General features: G+C 54.6%; 1 protein-coding gene across 2 annotated transcripts in view; it reads right to left on the bottom strand.

The window, feature by feature from the left end:
• Positions 1–208: 208 nt before the first annotated feature.
• PTP4A3 (protein tyrosine phosphatase 4A3) overlaps positions 209–17,684 on the bottom strand; it is a 52,416-nt gene continuing 34,940 nt past the window's right edge. For both annotated transcript variants that reach the window (XM_054192288.1, XM_054192286.1), the window contains exons 2-6: positions 14,158–14,941; positions 12,288–12,380; positions 6,910–7,040; positions 6,223–6,297; positions 209–5,255 (exon numbers count right to left, since the gene is read on the bottom strand). In XM_054192288.1, coding sequence (XP_054048263.1) covers positions 5,138–5,255; positions 6,223–6,297; positions 6,910–7,040; positions 12,288–12,380; positions 14,158–14,262 — 522 coding nt within the window. In that variant the 5' untranslated portion in view covers positions 14,263–14,941 and the 3' untranslated portion in view covers positions 209–5,137. The remainder of the gene's footprint in view (positions 5,256–6,222; positions 6,298–6,909; positions 7,041–12,287; positions 12,381–14,157; positions 14,942–17,684) is intronic.

Genomic DNA, 17,684 nt, shown 5'->3' with positions numbered 1-17,684 from the left:
GATGAGAGGAGGAAAATAACCCAGGGAATGGGTGGAGAATGTAGCTGGGACACATTTGGGATGGGACGGGAGTGGGATAAGGTATCCAGCCACCCCACCCCACACCTCCCCATGCATCCCTCCACCATCTCTTGGCCAGAGTTTGGCTCTGCCTTTGCCTCCCCCATCTCAATAACCCCCGCGTTAGCAGCACAGCAGCACACAGGGATGTACAAAACAGTGAACGCTTTTTATTTCGCTGCTGGAGTGAAACCACTGTAATTTCATAAAACTCAAAAAAAAAAAAAGTGATTATTAAAAGGCATACATTTTTTTTTCCTTTTTACACAAGACATAAGTAAACAGACAAGTTTCTTTTTTAAAAAGGTTATAAAGTGTCAAGATCCTATACCTCATCTGCATATTCAAAGTGATGCCGTCTGATACAAAAAGCATTGGGTATAATAATTTAGCTATGGCTCAGACCAAAAAAAAAACAAAAACAAAAACAAAAACCCAAAACAAAAAAAAAAAGTCATCTGGGCTTAATCTACATACTACTACGACTGCCCACGGAGTTAAAAAGGAAAATATGCAGTTCTTTGCCGCACAGAAAGAAACAGCAGGGAAGTCGAGAGTTCATTGGGAGATGGTGGTCTGAAGGGAAGGCGAGCGCGGCGAAACAACCAGGAATGTCTGGAGGAGCCTGTGAGAGGGAGCGCAGCCGGCCCGTCACCCCCTGCGGCGTAAAGAAACCAGCCACATTCTTCTCCCACCAGACAGCATCCCATCCAAATCCACCCGCCCAACTGCACCTACCCGGCCCGCTGGAAGCAAATGAGATATAAGACCCTGGAAAATGCGTGGAAGTCACGAATCTCCCTGTGTGCTTTCCCACTGGGACTACTAAAAAACAAACAAACCCAATGAAAAAAAAAAAAAAGAAAAAAAAGAAAACGACTCGTTCTATTGTAGATAGAGCAAGACTCTCTGCTTCCTCGGGAAATCTGTTACTCATAAACCTCCTCATACGAAACTCTCAGCCCAAGCACCACAGTGTCAGCCTTATTGCAAGACTCATAATATGAATTTACAAATGCGAAGTCTTTAAATACGTGTCACCAGACCTTTCTGAAATAAAGAGCTGGCCATTTGCAACGGCCGCGTTGCCTTCCTTCCCACCGCTGCCCCCACCACACGCTCCATCTGACTGGCAAACCTGGAGAACCTGGCAAACAAGGGACACACCAGCCTCTGAACCAAAATGCAGATGAGGGCACGTGTGTGCCACCGGTGAGAGGACACAGCTACAAATTCCTGCTCAGATTTATTCCCCCACAGAATCATGGAATGGTTCGAGTTGGAAGGGACCTTAAAGATCATCTAGTTCCAACCCCCCTGCCATGGGCAGGGACACCGCCCACTAGACCAGGCTGCTCAAAGCCCCATCCAACCCACGTCAGGTTCAGCCATGAGATTCCTGGGCAAAGCCCACAAGCTCTTGGTTTGATGGTTAGGGCATCTCTGCTTCACCATCCCTTGGGTCTCCAAAGCTCTTGCTACCAGTTTGGAGCCCTGACCCTGCAAACTATGGAAAGATGACAGGTTTCCATGGAGGAGTGAAGGAGGTGGATAGAGGTGAGGAGGTATAAAACCCAGTTTATGCCTTTGCTCCTGTAGATAAGGACAGGATAAGGTGGTTGCTTTGTAGCCAAAGCCATGGGGGTGTCTGCTCCCTATGACATCTGCCAAGATCCAATGGAGACAACTGAAGCAGTAACAGAATAGGCAAATACGTCAGATTTTTAAGGCTCTCCTTTCAACATCTTGGCATCCGAGGTGAAAAGAGGATTAGCGTAGGAGAGACCCCAAAACCAGCCCAAACCATGAGGCCGTTCCTGCTTAGGCCTTGCTCTGGTGCTATATGTCTACTGAGCTCCAACCTTCCCTCTTCCCCAGCTGTCCCAAGATTTTTGTGAGGGAACTGGGCTCTTTGAGATTCCTAGCCCCAGTTGGAAGACCCCTCAATTTCCCCAGCTTGTTACGTTTGTGTAACCCCCTCTAGGCTGAAACACCGAGGAGCTGGTACCTCAGAGGAAGGAGCCCAAGTCCATATCAGAAAATTCCCAAATGTTTGGCAGTCCAACTCAGAGAAACCTTGGATCGTGTTCAAGCCCTCCATGCAATGACAGCAGCTCCTGGGCTGCCGAGGTGTCCTGTCCATGGAGTGGCACATGGGAGGTGACAGCAAGTTCCAGGACAGGGAGGTGACACCCATTAAAAAAAGGAAAAAGAAAAAAATTAGGACAATTAAAGCAGCATGGTTTTGGGTTTGTTTCTTTTTTTTTTGCAGTGACTCACAAAACTGAAGAGTATCAAGATGCTGCTCTGCCAGCCAGAGGCGCTCCGGATTTGGCCACATGGATTGTACCAGGTCAAGGACTGCGCTTACTTTAGAAACTCTCTGTTTTTAAGGTGGATGGGTTGATGCTACATAAAGCGAAGGAGCACTGCAGAGCCTGCCTGCCCCTGTTTTCCCCCCAGACAAGCCCACCAAGCTGAGATCTGAGCGTACTCTCATCAGGGCTCGGCACCGAGCGCTTCCGCCATCAAACCCTGCATGGAGAAGGTGAAGAGTTCCTTTTGGCCAAAGGAGGCTGAATTCAAGCCCCTCTGTCCCCATCCCAACCTGACCCCAACTCAAAAGCATCGTGGCTGAAGCCCTGGACCGCTTGCCCTGGGCAATCTGCCATGCGATGCTCCCATGACCGTGGGCGAGGAAACCATTTCTCCTCCTCTTGCCAGGGCAGAAACATCTCCAAGCCTCCAAAGCAACAGTTCCCACCACTTTATCCTGAACTCTTCGCAAGACATGGCACAGCCTGTTGTGACTGGGGAGCACATGGGGGCGCGAGGTCTCCTGGCTAAGAGGGATTGAGGCTGTCCCCATCGCAATGCCAAGCCACCTCCTATTGCCCCTGGGGACGAAGCAGCACCTATTTTAGCAGCAAGAGGATACACCTGGGCAGGAAGGGGATGGTGACCCATCCAGTGGGACTGCTGTAATACAGGATCAGGCCTTTTTATCAGCCCAATTTCTCAACCTTCCCAACCAACACAGACCCTTCGACCGTTGCCACCTTCCCCAGGAGACATAGGAATCAACAGCTTGGAATGGGGCAGGAGAAACTCCAGAGACTGAGGGCTGTCCCACAATGTGGAGGTTTGGACAAGCCCGAGGTGTGCCGTATGACAGCTCTGGGGCCATGTGTGGAAGGTCCCCACCTTGCTCAGCACCACAACCCGTCCCATGGGATGGCCATCCCTGCCATGCAACCCGTGGCTCCCATCTGGAGAGGAGCGCGTTGGAAACACCTCCAAGCTCCTCCTCTGCCTGTGTGGTGGTTGAAGCTGTCCCCTACCCTTCTGCAGGTACCAAAGGTGTCCAACCAGCCTTCCTCACTGCTTATGCCAAAAGATGAACCCTCTGAAGCAAATGCCTCTGGATAGTCTATGTTTTGAAAGGCACACAAACCTTTGGAGATACACAACACAGGGCACTGAAGGCATCTCAAGCTGGGCAGCCTACAACCACAAGATGCTGGATGACTAGCCCTCCTTGCCCCAACAGCTGAGACCCTCTGCAGCTGAGGGGATGAGCAGCAGCAAGCCCAAAGGATACCCGGAGCATCCCTTGGACCACACGTACGCCCTGGTGACAGTGGATGGCAGCCAGCTGTGACTTGGTGCCGGGGATCGGTCTGGGGGGGCCATGGGTCACCTCCCGGGCTCCACTGGGCAGCGATGGGAGAAAGAAAGGCCAGAGGACATGCGGAAGACAAACAGGTTTGGTTTCTTTTTAAGTTTTTTTTTTTTTTTCCTTTAATTAGCAAATTTCTTCTTATCCTCGTCAAAAGAAAAAAACCACCCCCATATCCCCTGCGTGCCCACTGCTCCAGCTGCTGCAAGCGTTCAAAGGCAGAAAGTTGAGAGATGTTTAATGTCCTGGCTCAGGGGCAGCTCTGAGTCCACCCCACCAGGGCACACGCCGGGCGGTGCGGGGGCCGGGGGGGGGGGGGGTTGGGGTGCCAGGCGCCGCGTTACAGATGTGGGAAAGGCAGGTGCCAAATTTGGTGACATGCTCTTGCCAGGAGCATCCAAAATCCCCCAGAAAAGCTGCAGCCCAGCCCCTTGGCCAGCAAACGCAACGCTGGAGGACATGGATGTGCCCCGAGATGCGTGTTGCGTCCCCAGGGCACCACAGCCAGCGTTAGGGTTTGCACCACGGCTCGGTGATGGGGACACGACAGGAAGGAACCCACCACCCTGTGCATTGAATTTGGAAGCTATAAATAAGAGTACCCCACAATTTGGGGGACCCAGTGCTGCCCCTGCACCCCGGCAAAGCCCCACCACGGTCCCCGAGTTTCCCAGCGCCCCTGCCTTCGCTGCAGTGAGCCCCCAACGAGCCCCATCTGCAGCACCCCAGCCGGCATCAAGGCAACGGGGAGATGGTGACGTGGGAGAGGAGCCAGGAGAAAGGGAATGGCGCTGGGGAGTATTAGCTCAGCCCTTCCCGTGGCCACAGGGCCAGCACCAAGCTGCAAGCCCCCTTCACCTCCCCCTGCCATCACCATCTTCCCCCCCGCCTCGAGGCCACTGCACCATCCCCACCTCCGTCCCCGTTGCTGCAGCCCTTATTCATACGGAAGAGGTGGGAAAGGGTTTTCCTGGGGGGTGCTCCGGCCCTCCTGCTCCCCCCATCCCTTCTCAGCTGGCACAGCCCTGCCTGCATCACCCCAAACCAGGCACCCTCCACCCATCCCTCTCAGTGCAACGGGAGGGGAAGGGGAGGAGGAGGAAGGCGATGAAGAACCCATCACGTGAGCTCACTGCCTGCTAACGCCGAGAGTCAAAGGGCAGCGCTGCCTTCCCTCCTCGGTAGCTGGAGAGAGCAGCCTTTTTTCAGGTGTCTGGCAAGACGACGGTGCTGTGGGTGCTGGAAGATGGTGGTGGTGCTCCATGTCCCCCCCAACCCCAGCCCCGGCAGTGGGGCGGCGTGTGGGGTGCCCGGGGCTGGGCAGGGGGGTGAGGGGGTGGGATGCGTGCGAGTGCCCGGGTGTCTGTGTGCACAGATTTTGGCAAGAGGTCATTGAGGTTACATGATGCAGCATTTGTTCTTGTGGTTATGAGGGTCCTTAAATCGGAGTCTTTGCTTTGGTCGGTATTTTTCCAAGTACGTCAGCTGCTTGCTGTTGATGGCTCCTCTGCGCTTCCTGCCGGGACAGAGAAGGGTTGGAATAGTCAGTGGTGTGGCAGGAGAAGACACCCTCCCCCACCCCTGTTGGGGAGCTGAACCCCCCTGCCTGGAGCAGGAAGGGATTTTGGAGGCTGCAGCCTTGTGCATCCCCCAGGAATGGAGACGAGCACCGACTCCAGCAGCTTTTCTCCCTCAACCTCCTTACGAGTCTTAGGACACAGAGAGCCAGGGAAGAAATACGCGGGGAGGCTGCCCAAAGTGGGGTACCTGCCAAAAGCCCCGCAAGGATGCTCCCGGCTGCCACCTCAGCCTCCCGCAGCCCTGATGCAAAAGCTCAGGGGGCTCGATGCCGGCCCCCCCCTTTCCCAAAAGAAGAGAAAAGCAATGCCAGCGCCCTGAAAAAACCCTGGGACATGCCAGATCTCTCCATTCCCTTGGAGAATCACATAGAATCGTAGAATGGTTTAGGCTGGAAAGGACCTTAAAGATCATCCAGTTCCAGCCCCGCTGCTGTGGGGGAGGTACGCTCCATGAGGGGAGACCTTCTCGCTCTCTGCAACTACCTGAAAGGAGGTTGGAGCGAGGTGGGGGTTGGTCTCTTCTCCCAAGTAACAGGCGACAGGACAAGAGGAAACAGCCTCTCAAGTTGCACCAGGGGAGGTTTAAACTGGATATTAGGAAAAATTTCTTCACCGAAAGGGTTATCAAACTTTGGAACAGGCTGCCCAGGGAAGTGGCTGAGTCACCATCCCTGGAGGTATTTAAAAGACGTGTAGATGTATCACTGAGGCACATGGTTTAGTGATGTTTTTTGTCAGTGTTAGGTTCATGGTTGGACTTCATGATCTGAAAGGTCCCTTCCAACCTACACAACTCTCTGATTCTGTGACATCTCCCACTAGACCTGGTTGCTCAAAGCCCCATCCAGCCTGGTCCTGAAGGGCTGCTCTCTCCCCCCAGCGCCAAAACGCCGCTCGACTTACTGTCGGATGAACTGGATGGCGTCTTCGTACTTCATCCCGCTCTCGATCAAGGCCAGCGCGACGAGGACGGGAGCGCTGAAAGGCAATGGCAGTGGCATGGTCAGTCCCCAGCCACGCAGCCCAGGGGCTGACATCCTGCCCCGGGGCGGGGGGACAACACTGTGGGGTTGGTGTGGTGGCATTGCGGGCAGTCGCCAGTGCTGGCTTTTAGTTTGTGATTTCTTGCCATTTGGCTGCAAGCGCTGCCCCAGGGAGCGCCTGATTTTGGGGGCAAAACCCTCAGGATGGGTCTGGCTGCTGTTTTGCTGCTCTTCTAATGAGCATGAGGATTTTGGAGGCAAATCTATCGGAAAACGGGATGTAAATATACATGCAAAACCTGACCTGCAGCGGGGGGAGCAGTATAATGCAGCAGCTCTCAAAAAGCATCATCTCCTGGTTTTAGTAGGAGGCATTTTGCAGTATTTCCACCATGAGCTCTTAGCAAAAGGAAAACAACCGCCGGGCACTAGCAGGAGAGCACCCATCACCCCGTGTCCAGCATTTGCCCATGAGAAGTGCAAGGAGGAGCTTGGGCAGCAGCTCCCCCATCAAAGGTCTCTGCTGCACGCAAAATCCCAGTGAAAGGGGGAGCGGGGCAGGAGGAGAGCAGGCGTGGGGCAGGCGGTGTGCCGGGCTCTGACTTACCGCCCCAGGCCGGCCACGCAGTGCACGGCCACGCAGCAGCCGGGGTCTTCGCAGAACTTGGTCTTCAACAAGTTGAGCCAATCTTCCACTATCTTGCTGGGAGGAGGCGCTCCATCATCAAACGGCCAATCCTGCAAGGTAGGGGCGGGGGAAGAAAGAAACACTGTCAGACCCTGGGGAAAAACTCAGGGGATTGCTTTTTACGCTGGGCGATGGTGTTTGGGTCCTCGGCAGCGGGGAAGCGGATGTGTGTGCCAGGAACCGGGCTCGCAGAGCAGCTCTGCGGGGACATAGCAGGTTTTACAACACTTTCCGGCAAGCAGAAATCCCCCGGCCACTTTGACTCAGGGTTTGCAGACATATGAGTCTAGGTCTGAGGTCGTCCCATTTCCTATGGACGGGTTCAACCTTCAGGAGCACCTACAGGACCTGCAATGCGGTCCCCATGTCCTCCTGCCTCTGGAGAGCAGGGTGGCCATCACCTGCCTGCTCCCCATTCGGGGAGCTGCAACTCCCGTCCTTCCCCCCAGCAGCTCCTGTCTAAACCCAGAGCTTGGAAGAGCAAAGCCACTTTGTGGGAAGTGTATGAGGACAGGCTGAGAGAGTTGGGGGTTGTTCAGCCTGGAGAAGAGAAGGCTCCAGGGAGATCTTAGAGCCCCTTCCAGTAGCTAAAGGGGGCCTACATGAAGGATGGGGAGGGACTCTTTATCAGGGAGTATTATGATAGGACACGGGGTAACGGCCTCAAACTGAAAGAGGGGAGATTTAGATTGGATATCAGGAAGAAATTCTTTACTCTAGAGGGTGGTGAGGCACTGGCCCAGGTTGCCCAGAGAAGCTGTGGCTGCCCCATCCCTGGAGGTGTTCAAGGCCAGGCTGGATGGGGCTTGGAGCAACCTGGTCTAGTGGGAGGTGTCCCTGCCCAGGGCAGGGGGTTGGAACTAGATCATCTTTAATGTCCCTTCCAACCCGAACCATTCTGTGACTCTGTGATTAAGTTTGAGCAAAGGTGGCTTGGAGATGGATGAAACATGAGGGCCTGATGTGGTGCCAAAATTCACCTTGCTGCAACACATGGAGGGGAAGGTGAAGACATGAGTCCTGAAAGGATGCTCTGGAGACCCCCTAACACAGCCCTGGAGAGCCAAAGGGAAGGACTATTTAAACAGAAACCTTCAGGAAAGGCTCTTAAGGGACAAAAAACCAAAACCCCCTTTTTCTGAGCTTCATCCTGAAGCTTCAGGGACTGAACATCAGAGCTCGGTGATGAAGTGAGTAGAACGAGTGCTGCATTAAGTTTGTCCTGCCCCTGGGCTCTGCTGCTGGGGAAAAGTGTCCCCCAACCTTGCAACTGCTGCAGCATTTTGGGAAAGGGCCACTTTATCCCCATAGAATCATAGAATCATAGGGTTGTAAGGGACCTCTGGAGATCATCTAGTCCAACCCCCTGCCAGAGCAGGGGCACCCAAAGCAGGTTGCACAGGAACGTGTCCAGGCAGGTTTGGAATGTCTCCAGAGAAAGAGACTCCACTACCTCTCTGGGCAGCCTGTGCCAGGGCTCTGCCACCCTCAAAGGAAAGAAGTTCCTCCTCATGTTGAGAGGGAACTTCCTATGCTCAAGTTTGTGCCCAGTACCTCTTGTCCTGTTGCTGGGCACCACTGAAAAGAGCCTGGCCCCATCCTCCTGACACCCACCCTTTAAGTATTTATAAGTGTTGATAATGTCCCCCCTCAGACGTCTTTTTTCCAGACTGAAGAGACCCAAATCCCTCAATCTTTCTTCATAAGAGAGGTGTTCCAGTCCCCTCATCATCTTGGTAGCCCTTTGCTGCACCCTCTCCAGCAGTTCCCTGTCCTTCTTGAACCGGGGAGCCCAGAACTGGACACAGTACTCCAGATGTGGCCTCACCAGGGCAGAGTAGAGGGGGAGGATGACCTCCCTCCACCTGCTGGCCACACTCTTCTTGATGCACCCTAGGATGCCATTGTCCTTGTCCACAAGGGCACATTGCTGGCTCATGGTCATCCTGTTGTCCACCAGGACTCCCAGGTCTCTTTCAGCTGAGCTGCTCTCCAGCAGGTCAGCCCCCAACCTGTACTGGTGCATGGGGTTATTCCTCCCCAGGTGCAGCACCCTACACTTGCCCTTGTTGAATTTCATAAGCACTGACATCCAGTTAAGACTCCACGTCTCCCCCAAAATGGGGATTTCTCTCCCAAAATGGATTTGGCAGGAGGAGTGCAGCAGTGGGAGAGAGGGATGAGCAGGGGAGCATCGCTTAGAGAGGATGGGACATGGTGTAGACCATGCAGATGTAGCTGTAGTGCTGAGGGACATGCCTTAGTGGTGACTTGGCAGTGCTGGGTTAATGGTTGGACTCGATGATCTTAAAGGTCTCTTCCAACCAGAACAATTCTATAATTCTATGGTGAGCCCTCAGCAGGTGGGAATCACGGGGCTGTAATCCTCGTCTTTGAGGAGTGAGTCACTAAGCTGCTGCGCTGAAGTCATCTTTGGTGTAAGATGGCAAAAGAAGCTGATAAGCGTCACTTCAGGGCTTGAACAGGTGATGTGATTTCAGCCGGGCTTTGCTAGGAAAGGAGCATGCTGGGCATCAGGGTGTCCTTATGCTTGAGCCAGCCCACCCTGCAAAACCTGTTGCCCGTCCTGCAAGACCATCTATCTCCTCCCCGCGGTGCTCAGAAAGCACCACTTTGGCCATGAGTGCATGTCACCGGGCTCGCACTGGGGATGACCCACCATACCACAAAATCATTGAATCGTAGCATGGTTTGAGGTGGAAGGAACCTTCAAATATCATCTAGTCCAAACCCCCTGCCATGGGCGGGGACATCTTTCACAACACCAAGTGGCTTAAAGTCCCATCCAACGTGACCTGGAACCCTTCTAATGATGGAGTATCTACAACTTCTCTGAGCAGCCTGTTCCGGTGTCTCACCACCCTCACCATAAAAATTTTCTTCCTTATGTCTGATCTAAACCCGCCCTCTTATAATTTGAAACTGTTGTCCCTTGTTCTGTCACTACAGGCACTGATAAAAAGTCTTTCTCTGTCTTTCTCATAAGCCTCCTTTCTATATTGAAAGAACACAAGAAGGTCTCCCTGGAGCCTTCTCTTCTCCAGGCTGAACAACCCCAGCTCCCTCAGCCTGTCCTCACAGCAGAGGGGCTCCAGCCCTCTGATCGTCTTTGTGGCCTCCTCTGGACCCACTCCAACAGGTCCGTGTCCTTCTGATACTGGGGGCCCCAGAGCTGGAGGCAGCACTGCAGGGGGGTCCCACCAGAGCGAAGCAGAGGGGCAGAATCCCCTCCCTCGCCCTGCTGGCCATGCTGCTTTTGATGCAGCCCAGGATACAGTTGGGTTTCCGAGCTGCGAGCCCTTTCTGGGGCTCATGTCCCATTTTCCATCCCCCAGTATCCCCATGTCCTTCTTGGCTGGGCTGCTCTCAATCCCTCCATCCCCAGCCTGTGCTGATACCAGGGGTTGCCCTGACCCAGGTGCAGGACCTTGCACCTCACCTTGTTGATCCTCATGAGGTTCGCATGGGCCAAGTCCTCAAGCCTGTCCAGGTCCCTTTGGATGGCATCCCGTCCCTCTAGGATATCAACCACACCATTCAGCTTGGTGTCACCTGCAAACTTGCAGATGCTCTCGATCCCATTGTCTATGTCCCTGATGAAGATACTAAACACTATTGGTATGTCCAATAGAGTATATCCACCCTGCACCATAAACCTTCCTACACTGAAACCCACACAGTGTCAGTTCTCCGGCAGGATTTCTGCCCCACCTCTGACCTCCTGGAAGCGCTACCGAGCAGATGTCCATGGCACAGGACACCTATGTCTGGCACAACTTGGTAACTGCCATCAGCTTTAGAGATTGTGTGTGATTCCCTGTGGCACACAGAGGAGCCGAAAGCAGAGGAGGCGTTCAAAACACCCAGGGAGCGTGTCCAGGATGGCACCACCATATGTGTGGGCACCGTGGCTGCGGATGCTGGTACCCAGGCACACCACGGCCCGTCAGCCCTCGACCAGCCTGTGCCTCTTCTCCAAAGAAAGGGATAGGATATATAGATATACTGTATATATACATATAGATTTGATAAAGAGATATCTCTGCATATGTATAGTGATACCTCTATCTGCACAGATGTATCTCTCCATAGATACACACAGGATATAGATAACTCTCTAGATGAGATATACCTTATAGAGTTTCTATATAGTTATCGAAACTTATATACAGTTGTTATATAGTTTCTATACAGTATCTTATATAGTTCCTACACAGTATCTTATATAGTTTCTATATCTAGGATATTGGTATCTCCCTATATAAAACATAACCCACCTACAGATTTCTCTCTCTATAAGATATGTAGAGAGGTATGTATATCCTAGACATAGACAGACCGGAGGACTCCAGCCAGAAACAGGGTAGGAAGCAGAACTGGGTGTGTAAGCGAGCAGATATGACATCCTACATACAGATTCTATATGTAGGATACAGCTATCTTTCTCTAGAAGATATGTCCTATAGAGACATAGCATCTGTATCTGGAGAGATCTCCATCTGGAGGATCCATATCTAGAGAGAGACACAGGATCTATATCTATATCTACCTATATCCTAGATCCCCTAGCTCTATATATAGGATATATGTTACATAGAGAGAGCTATACAGAGAGGATCTACACACAAAGGACCACCCCAGGAGACACGAGGCGCTTCCAAACCCTTTCCTAAATAATGAGCTGAACTTTCCTCACTTTCCAGCTGGAGCAGAAGTCCCTGGCAGGGCAGTCACGCCTGACATCATCTCCAATTACTTATCAGCCACGACGCAGCCCAGGCAGCTGCCTGCTCTGCCTCCTTGCCTTTTCCTGCTTGCTGCCTGCTCCCTTTCATCCCCCAGAGCTGCTGGAAGAGCAAAAATCTCCCCCCTCTCCCCGCTGCCCTCTCCCCGGATAAGATAACGCCGGGGGTAACGGCAACCACGCGCATCTTCCACGTGGGATCAGGCGCTCTCATCCCCTGGATGCTTTTAAAGCCCGAGCGACAGGCAGGGAAGGCAGCTGCCGACTCAAACGTGTGAGTCACAGTTTCGGGTGCGTGGGCAGGGCTTTCTTTTTTTAAAGCACCAGCCCCATCTCAGCCCGGGGAGGCAGGGAGCTCGGCTGCCTCGCCCCGAGGATGAAGCTGGGCTTCAAACTCCGCTCTCGGGCACGTGCGATGCCGCTTCGGTCCATCCGTAAGGCAGGGTGTTCAGCAGGCACCCCAGGGATGGGGGTATCTAAGCAGAGGGGAGATGGGCAGCCTCCCGCGACACCCACCCTGCCGCCCACCTACCATGACGGTGATGCCATCCTTCTCCAGGGGGGTCTTGTCGTAGGTCACTTCGCACACTCGCACCACCGTGGTGGCACCGTACTTCTTCAGGTCCTGGGGAGGGATGGAGAAGGAGGGGTCTGAAAAAAACCCTGCCAGTCGCACCCCAGTTAATTCCAACACATCTGAGCCCTGCTACGACCACACAGACCCCTGCAGACCCTAAACCAGTGCCGTGCCCCATCCCTGGACCCTTGAGAAAACCCCTCCATGGTCCATCCAGCCTGGGAAGCACAAGGAAACATGAAATCTTTTTAAATCCCTGCAGGTATTTAAAAAGATGGGTAGATGTGGTGCTCAGGAGCATGCTTTAGTGGTGGTTTTGGCAGTGTTAGGTTGATGGTTGGACTTGATCCCTTCCAACCTAGACGGTTCTATGATGCTCTGATGAAAGCCCCGTGGCCACGGTAGGATTTTGACCCAGCACCTTCACGGCTCCTTGGAGCCACTGGCACCAATATGGCTGTTGTTTGTTTTTAAGTCCCACCAGTAGGGACTTTACACCCCAGGCAAAGAAACATCCCCGATTCGGGTGCAAATCCCCCAAAGGGGAAACTATTTGTGCCCGATGAGGTCGCAGAGTCGCTGCGGGAATGCAGGGAGGCTGCTGGGGGGTGGTAGCGCATCCCTGCGACCGCGCTCAGCATCTCATAGATTACACAGGGGCTCTTCCTCGACCTCGCTGCCGTATCTTGTCATCATTCCAACGCACTGCAGGCTTGGGCGTCGGACTTGGGCTGTTTCCAGCCCGGCTTATCTCCCGCCGCATGGATTGCCCCCGGATTACGTGCCAGCGTACCGGCCCCGCCGGGCACCGCGTGAGATTGTCCCCCTTTAACGATCTGTCTCCTTCCTTCCCTCGCCAGATCACAGCAAACCCCTGCACACGCAGCAGCTCAGCCAAAAATCTAAGAGGCTGATGGGAAGGGGAATTTCCCACCCTTCCCACGGTGCCATCCCCATCGCCTTGTGTGCAGCATGCAGGGTACGGAGTGGCCGTCCCCAAACCCCAACCACCTTCCCCTGCAAGTTGGTGGCACTCAAACATATCTTTTCGGGTGTGCATTGGGAGGGTTTCCTTGAGCTCAGAGGATGCCTCTGGTGCCAGCACATCAGACCTCGAGGAGGTTTAGGTCTAAGGCAAAAACGCTTTTCCAGGCTCATGCTCAGCCCCAGGTACCCCCATGAATGCAGTAACATCCCAAAAAAACTCCTTGTAAGCAGAAGACGCTTGTGCCAGCTCACTTGAACCTGCGGGACACCATGTTTCCCCCAGGCACTGGTATAAAGAACAAGTCAAAGCCTTTCGCCCTGTTTCACAGACACATATCCATCAATTCCCCACCTAAGTCCTGGCTGCTGCCAGTGCTGGAGGCAGCGCTCCCAGGATGGGCACAGTCATCGACTCACGCAACACCGAGCCCTCCAGCTCCTTGTGCACCATCCAACGCACCCCGGGCATTGGGAAGACGCTGGGGTATTTGGGATGAAAAGTCCTTATTGAGGGGCTGGGAGATTGCGTGCGTCCATGCACATCGCCGCAAAGCCCCGTGACGTGATGTGCAGGCGATGCAACAGGAATGGGGAAGCTCTGCTCCATCTCCGCCATGCCCAAACACCACATCTGGCGTCCTCCAAAACATCCTACCCCAAGAAGCCAGTGGGGAGGGACCCACCACCCAGGGATGCCACCGGAGGCCATGGTACCAAGGGCGATGTCCCGCTGCCTCATCCTACACAGGACTGATCCCTGTTGTATCTCAATGTCAGCTTTTAGCCCCAAAACACACAACTGGGTCCTGGTATCCCCCTTCCAGCCTCCCATCCTTACCTCCAAGAAGGTGCTGAGTGTGGCGTTGGTGGGGTTGTGGGTGATGAGGAACCGCATGTTCTTGTAGCAGACCTCCACCGGCGCAGGGCGGTTCATCCGGGCCATGGTGGGATGCGAGGAGGGCGAGGTGGTGTTGATGGTGGTGGGGGAAAAACCCAAGAAAAGCGTGGCGCGGAGGGGAAAACAAAAAAATACCCAACTAACAGCCCCTCTGCACTTCAAAAATAAAAATAAAACAGGGTCGAGAACTCAATATACAGACGTTGTGCAAATAATCCCAGCTTGTGGGAGCGGACCGGCTTCCTCAACACACCGCAAGCCCACCGGGGGAAAAAGCCAGAAAAAATAATATTAATGATAATAATAATAATAATTTTTTTTTTTTTTTTTAAAAATCCCTTTGCTGTAGTGTCGGCGTCCTGGGCGTGTGCGCGACGGCGAGCGGCTGCCGCCTCCCTGGCGCTCTAGAAAGGCCTCTGCATATGGGGGGGGGTGGCGGGAGGGTGACCCCCGTCACGTTACCCCATCGGGGTATGTGGAGTACTTGGGGGGGGCACGGGGGGCCGGGAGCCTACGGGGCGGCGTCGGCGGCGTCCGGCAGCGGTCCCTCGCTGGGGCGATCCATGCACGGGAGCCTTGAATGGTTGAGTCGGAGGGTCGGGATGCTGCGGGAGAGGAGGCGAGAAGGAGGCGGCCGGGCACTGGTTCACGGGGCGGGTTGGCGGGGGCTGCGGGGCTCAGAGCTGCTCCTCAGCACCTCCATAAATCCCAGCGGAGAGCGAGGCTGCAGGGGAAAGAAACGAAAACACGATGGTGAGGGTGTCCTCCTCCCTAGGTTGGCTCCAAGGAAGCCCCTGGACGGTGCTGGGGGGGACACAGGCACCGACGCATCCCGCATGCGCATCCCTGAGCATCCTCATCTTACCCACAGGTTAGAAAGCGAGGCGGTATTTAAAGAAAAAGCCGGAATATGGTCTGAAAAGCTGAAATAGCGCTGGGAAATCAAGAAGGGCAACTCACATTTCCTCCGCAAAAGGGAAAAGCACACGGCACGGAAGGGGCTTGCTCTCATCCCCCCCAACACCAGCGCCCAGCCCGTGTGTTTAAGCACCCGCGCCACGCGAGCCGATCCCCCCGGCCCCGGCACCCATCCCCGTCCCCCCACCCCTCACCTTTGCGTCCCCGAAATGCGCGGGGCGGCACGGCGCGTATTTCCACCCCGAACGCGGCGCTCTGCGTGAAACCGGCCGCCGCTGCCCCTAATCGGCCACATGCTCCCGGCGCTGCTGGAGCGGCTGATGGCCACCAAATGCACCTCTAATGCTCTTAGGGCAACTAAGCCGCCCGCAAATGAGCTTTCTCGGGGAAGGAGGGGGGGGGAAGCGGAGGAGGGGGTGGTGGGCAAGCAAGTTTCACCGGCGCTGGTGATGGATGCATCCCCCCGCTCGCTCATCCGCACCCCTATCACCGGCAGCGCATCGCTCCCCACGGAGCACCCCGGGCTCGCAACCCGGGGCATCTTTCCTTTCAAGGACGGCGACGGGAAGAATGAAAAAAGAAAATCAATTCCCCGCTGTGGAAATGCCAAAACCTAAGAGAGGATGGGCCTAGGGAGGAGGTGAGGGTGCTTGCCAGCCCCGCTCGGAGCCGAGGGAAACCCGGCGCTTCCCTGGGTATTTACCCGCCAGACTCTTGTTTTGAAGCTGGTCCCTTCCCCGGGTCAGCGGCTGCTTAGCGCCGCGTGGCCAGAGCCTCAAAATAGACCATAAGTACATAAGTAACCCGAGCTGGGCCAGCGTGAACCCCCTCGCCTCTCCTCCCGATACCCCGGCACCCACAAAATTTCACCCTTCGGGTTGTTTGACCCCGATGCAATGTGACAAGGTGGGAGCAGGGAGGAGAGCTGAGCACCGACCAGCTCATCACACCGCCCGGGTGCTGTCGCCAGGCTCCTCCACGCCACAGCATCATTTGCAACCCGCCTGCTGGTTCCTGCTTGGCCAGCGGTCCCCGGGAATGAAAAAAAAATCAAAATAGCAAAAAATCTAATAGCAAAGGGGGTAAAAAACAAGCCAGGTGAGGTGGCCGGGGCCAGCGGGGCTGCTCTCCTAAACGCGCCCAGTGTGGCTGCTAAAATCCCGCGCTTTCCTGCTGGCAGGGCACTAATGATTTATTGCTGGTAGCCCTGGTGCTGCCCCAGCGCATCCCTGCACCCGTGGCTTCACAGCCGGGATTTTGGAAAGGAGCTTAGAGGGGGCTAAGAGCTGGGAAAGGGCCAAAACTCAAGGGGATTTTGGCACTGAGCCCCCTCCCCCCCCAGCTCCTCCACAGACCCCCACGCGTCCCCTTTTGCCCTGATCCCCTCTGTCAGCCACGTCACATCACTCCTGACTCTTTTTTATTCCTCGCAAAAAACCCGCATAACGCTACCCCAGGGCCAGAAGAGATGGGACGGCGCCAGCGCTGCGGTTGGTGACGGTGACCCGTGGCCGAGCGCGGCTGACCCGCGGGCTCCTTTGGTTAGGGTGCCTTGGGTTTTTGATTTTTTTTTTTTTTTTTTTTTTTGAGGATGCTGAAGAAAAATTAATCATCCATCCTGCAAGGATGCTCTGTGAAGTTCAAATCCAGCCCGGGCTGTAGGGACGAGCGGGATGTCCCATGGGGGTTTTTTCAGTCCCCATTGAGAAAATCAGATTTAAGCAGCTGACGGAGGCTGGAAGCTCGGCTGAGGGATGGGAGTGAGGTGAGAATTGCCTCCCAGCAGCATTTTGGGTCTGATTCGGAGCAGCTCAGCGCCAAACTGATGCTGACACCCCCACCTCCCCGCCCTGGGACAGCTCGCCTTCCCCAGCTGGACCATGGCAGCCGGGATCTTTGCCCAAACCTTGCAATGTTCCTGCAAGATGGGACAGAAACCTGCTCTTTCCCTGGGCTTAAATGTGCTTTTCCAGTGGTGTTCCCATCATCGCTTCACTTGTGGGGTCTGCTCCCCCTGGAGATGAGCTCACCGCGGCCGGGTAAGAAATAGTGTTTCTGGAGGGTAATTTTGGGCTGGTTTTGGCTATGCGACTCCTACAGGTCCAGCCGCTGAGCTGCGGGCCAGCACGGCCATGAGAAGAGCCAGCAACCCGACGAGTGAATGTTTCCCAAGAAAAACCTGCCGGTAACCCCCTCAGCAAGCTTTTTCCTTCCTTCTCCGTTTGCTTCAAGGGGAAAAAAAAGGTTAAAACCCTCCAAAGGGACGGGAGGCGGGAGGGATGGGCAGCCACAGATGCCTGCCCAAAGGGAAGAGCTGCTGGAAAGCGGGTATTGCCCCAAATAACCTCCTTGCAAACCCAATTTCTCTGATGCAAAGGACCTGAGGATCTCCTTTCAGCGCCTCCATCTCTTGGCTTTTTCAGCTTCCACCACATTTAACCCCATCTTCCTCCTGCCCGTTTGGTCTCGATGCACTAGCATGAGGCGCTTGCAAGGAAAAGCAGCAAAAAAATCACGTTTCCCCCTCCAAACAACCTCCTACCTCGTTT

The sequence above is a fragment of the Rissa tridactyla genome, chromosome 2 (assembly GCF_028500815.1).
Source record: "Rissa tridactyla isolate bRisTri1 chromosome 2, bRisTri1.patW.cur.20221130, whole genome shotgun sequence".
Classification (NCBI taxonomy): domain Eukaryota; kingdom Metazoa; phylum Chordata; class Aves; order Charadriiformes; family Laridae; genus Rissa; species Rissa tridactyla.
Note: the sequence above shows the minus strand (reverse complement) of the source record. Positions and strands in the feature narration are given on the sequence as shown.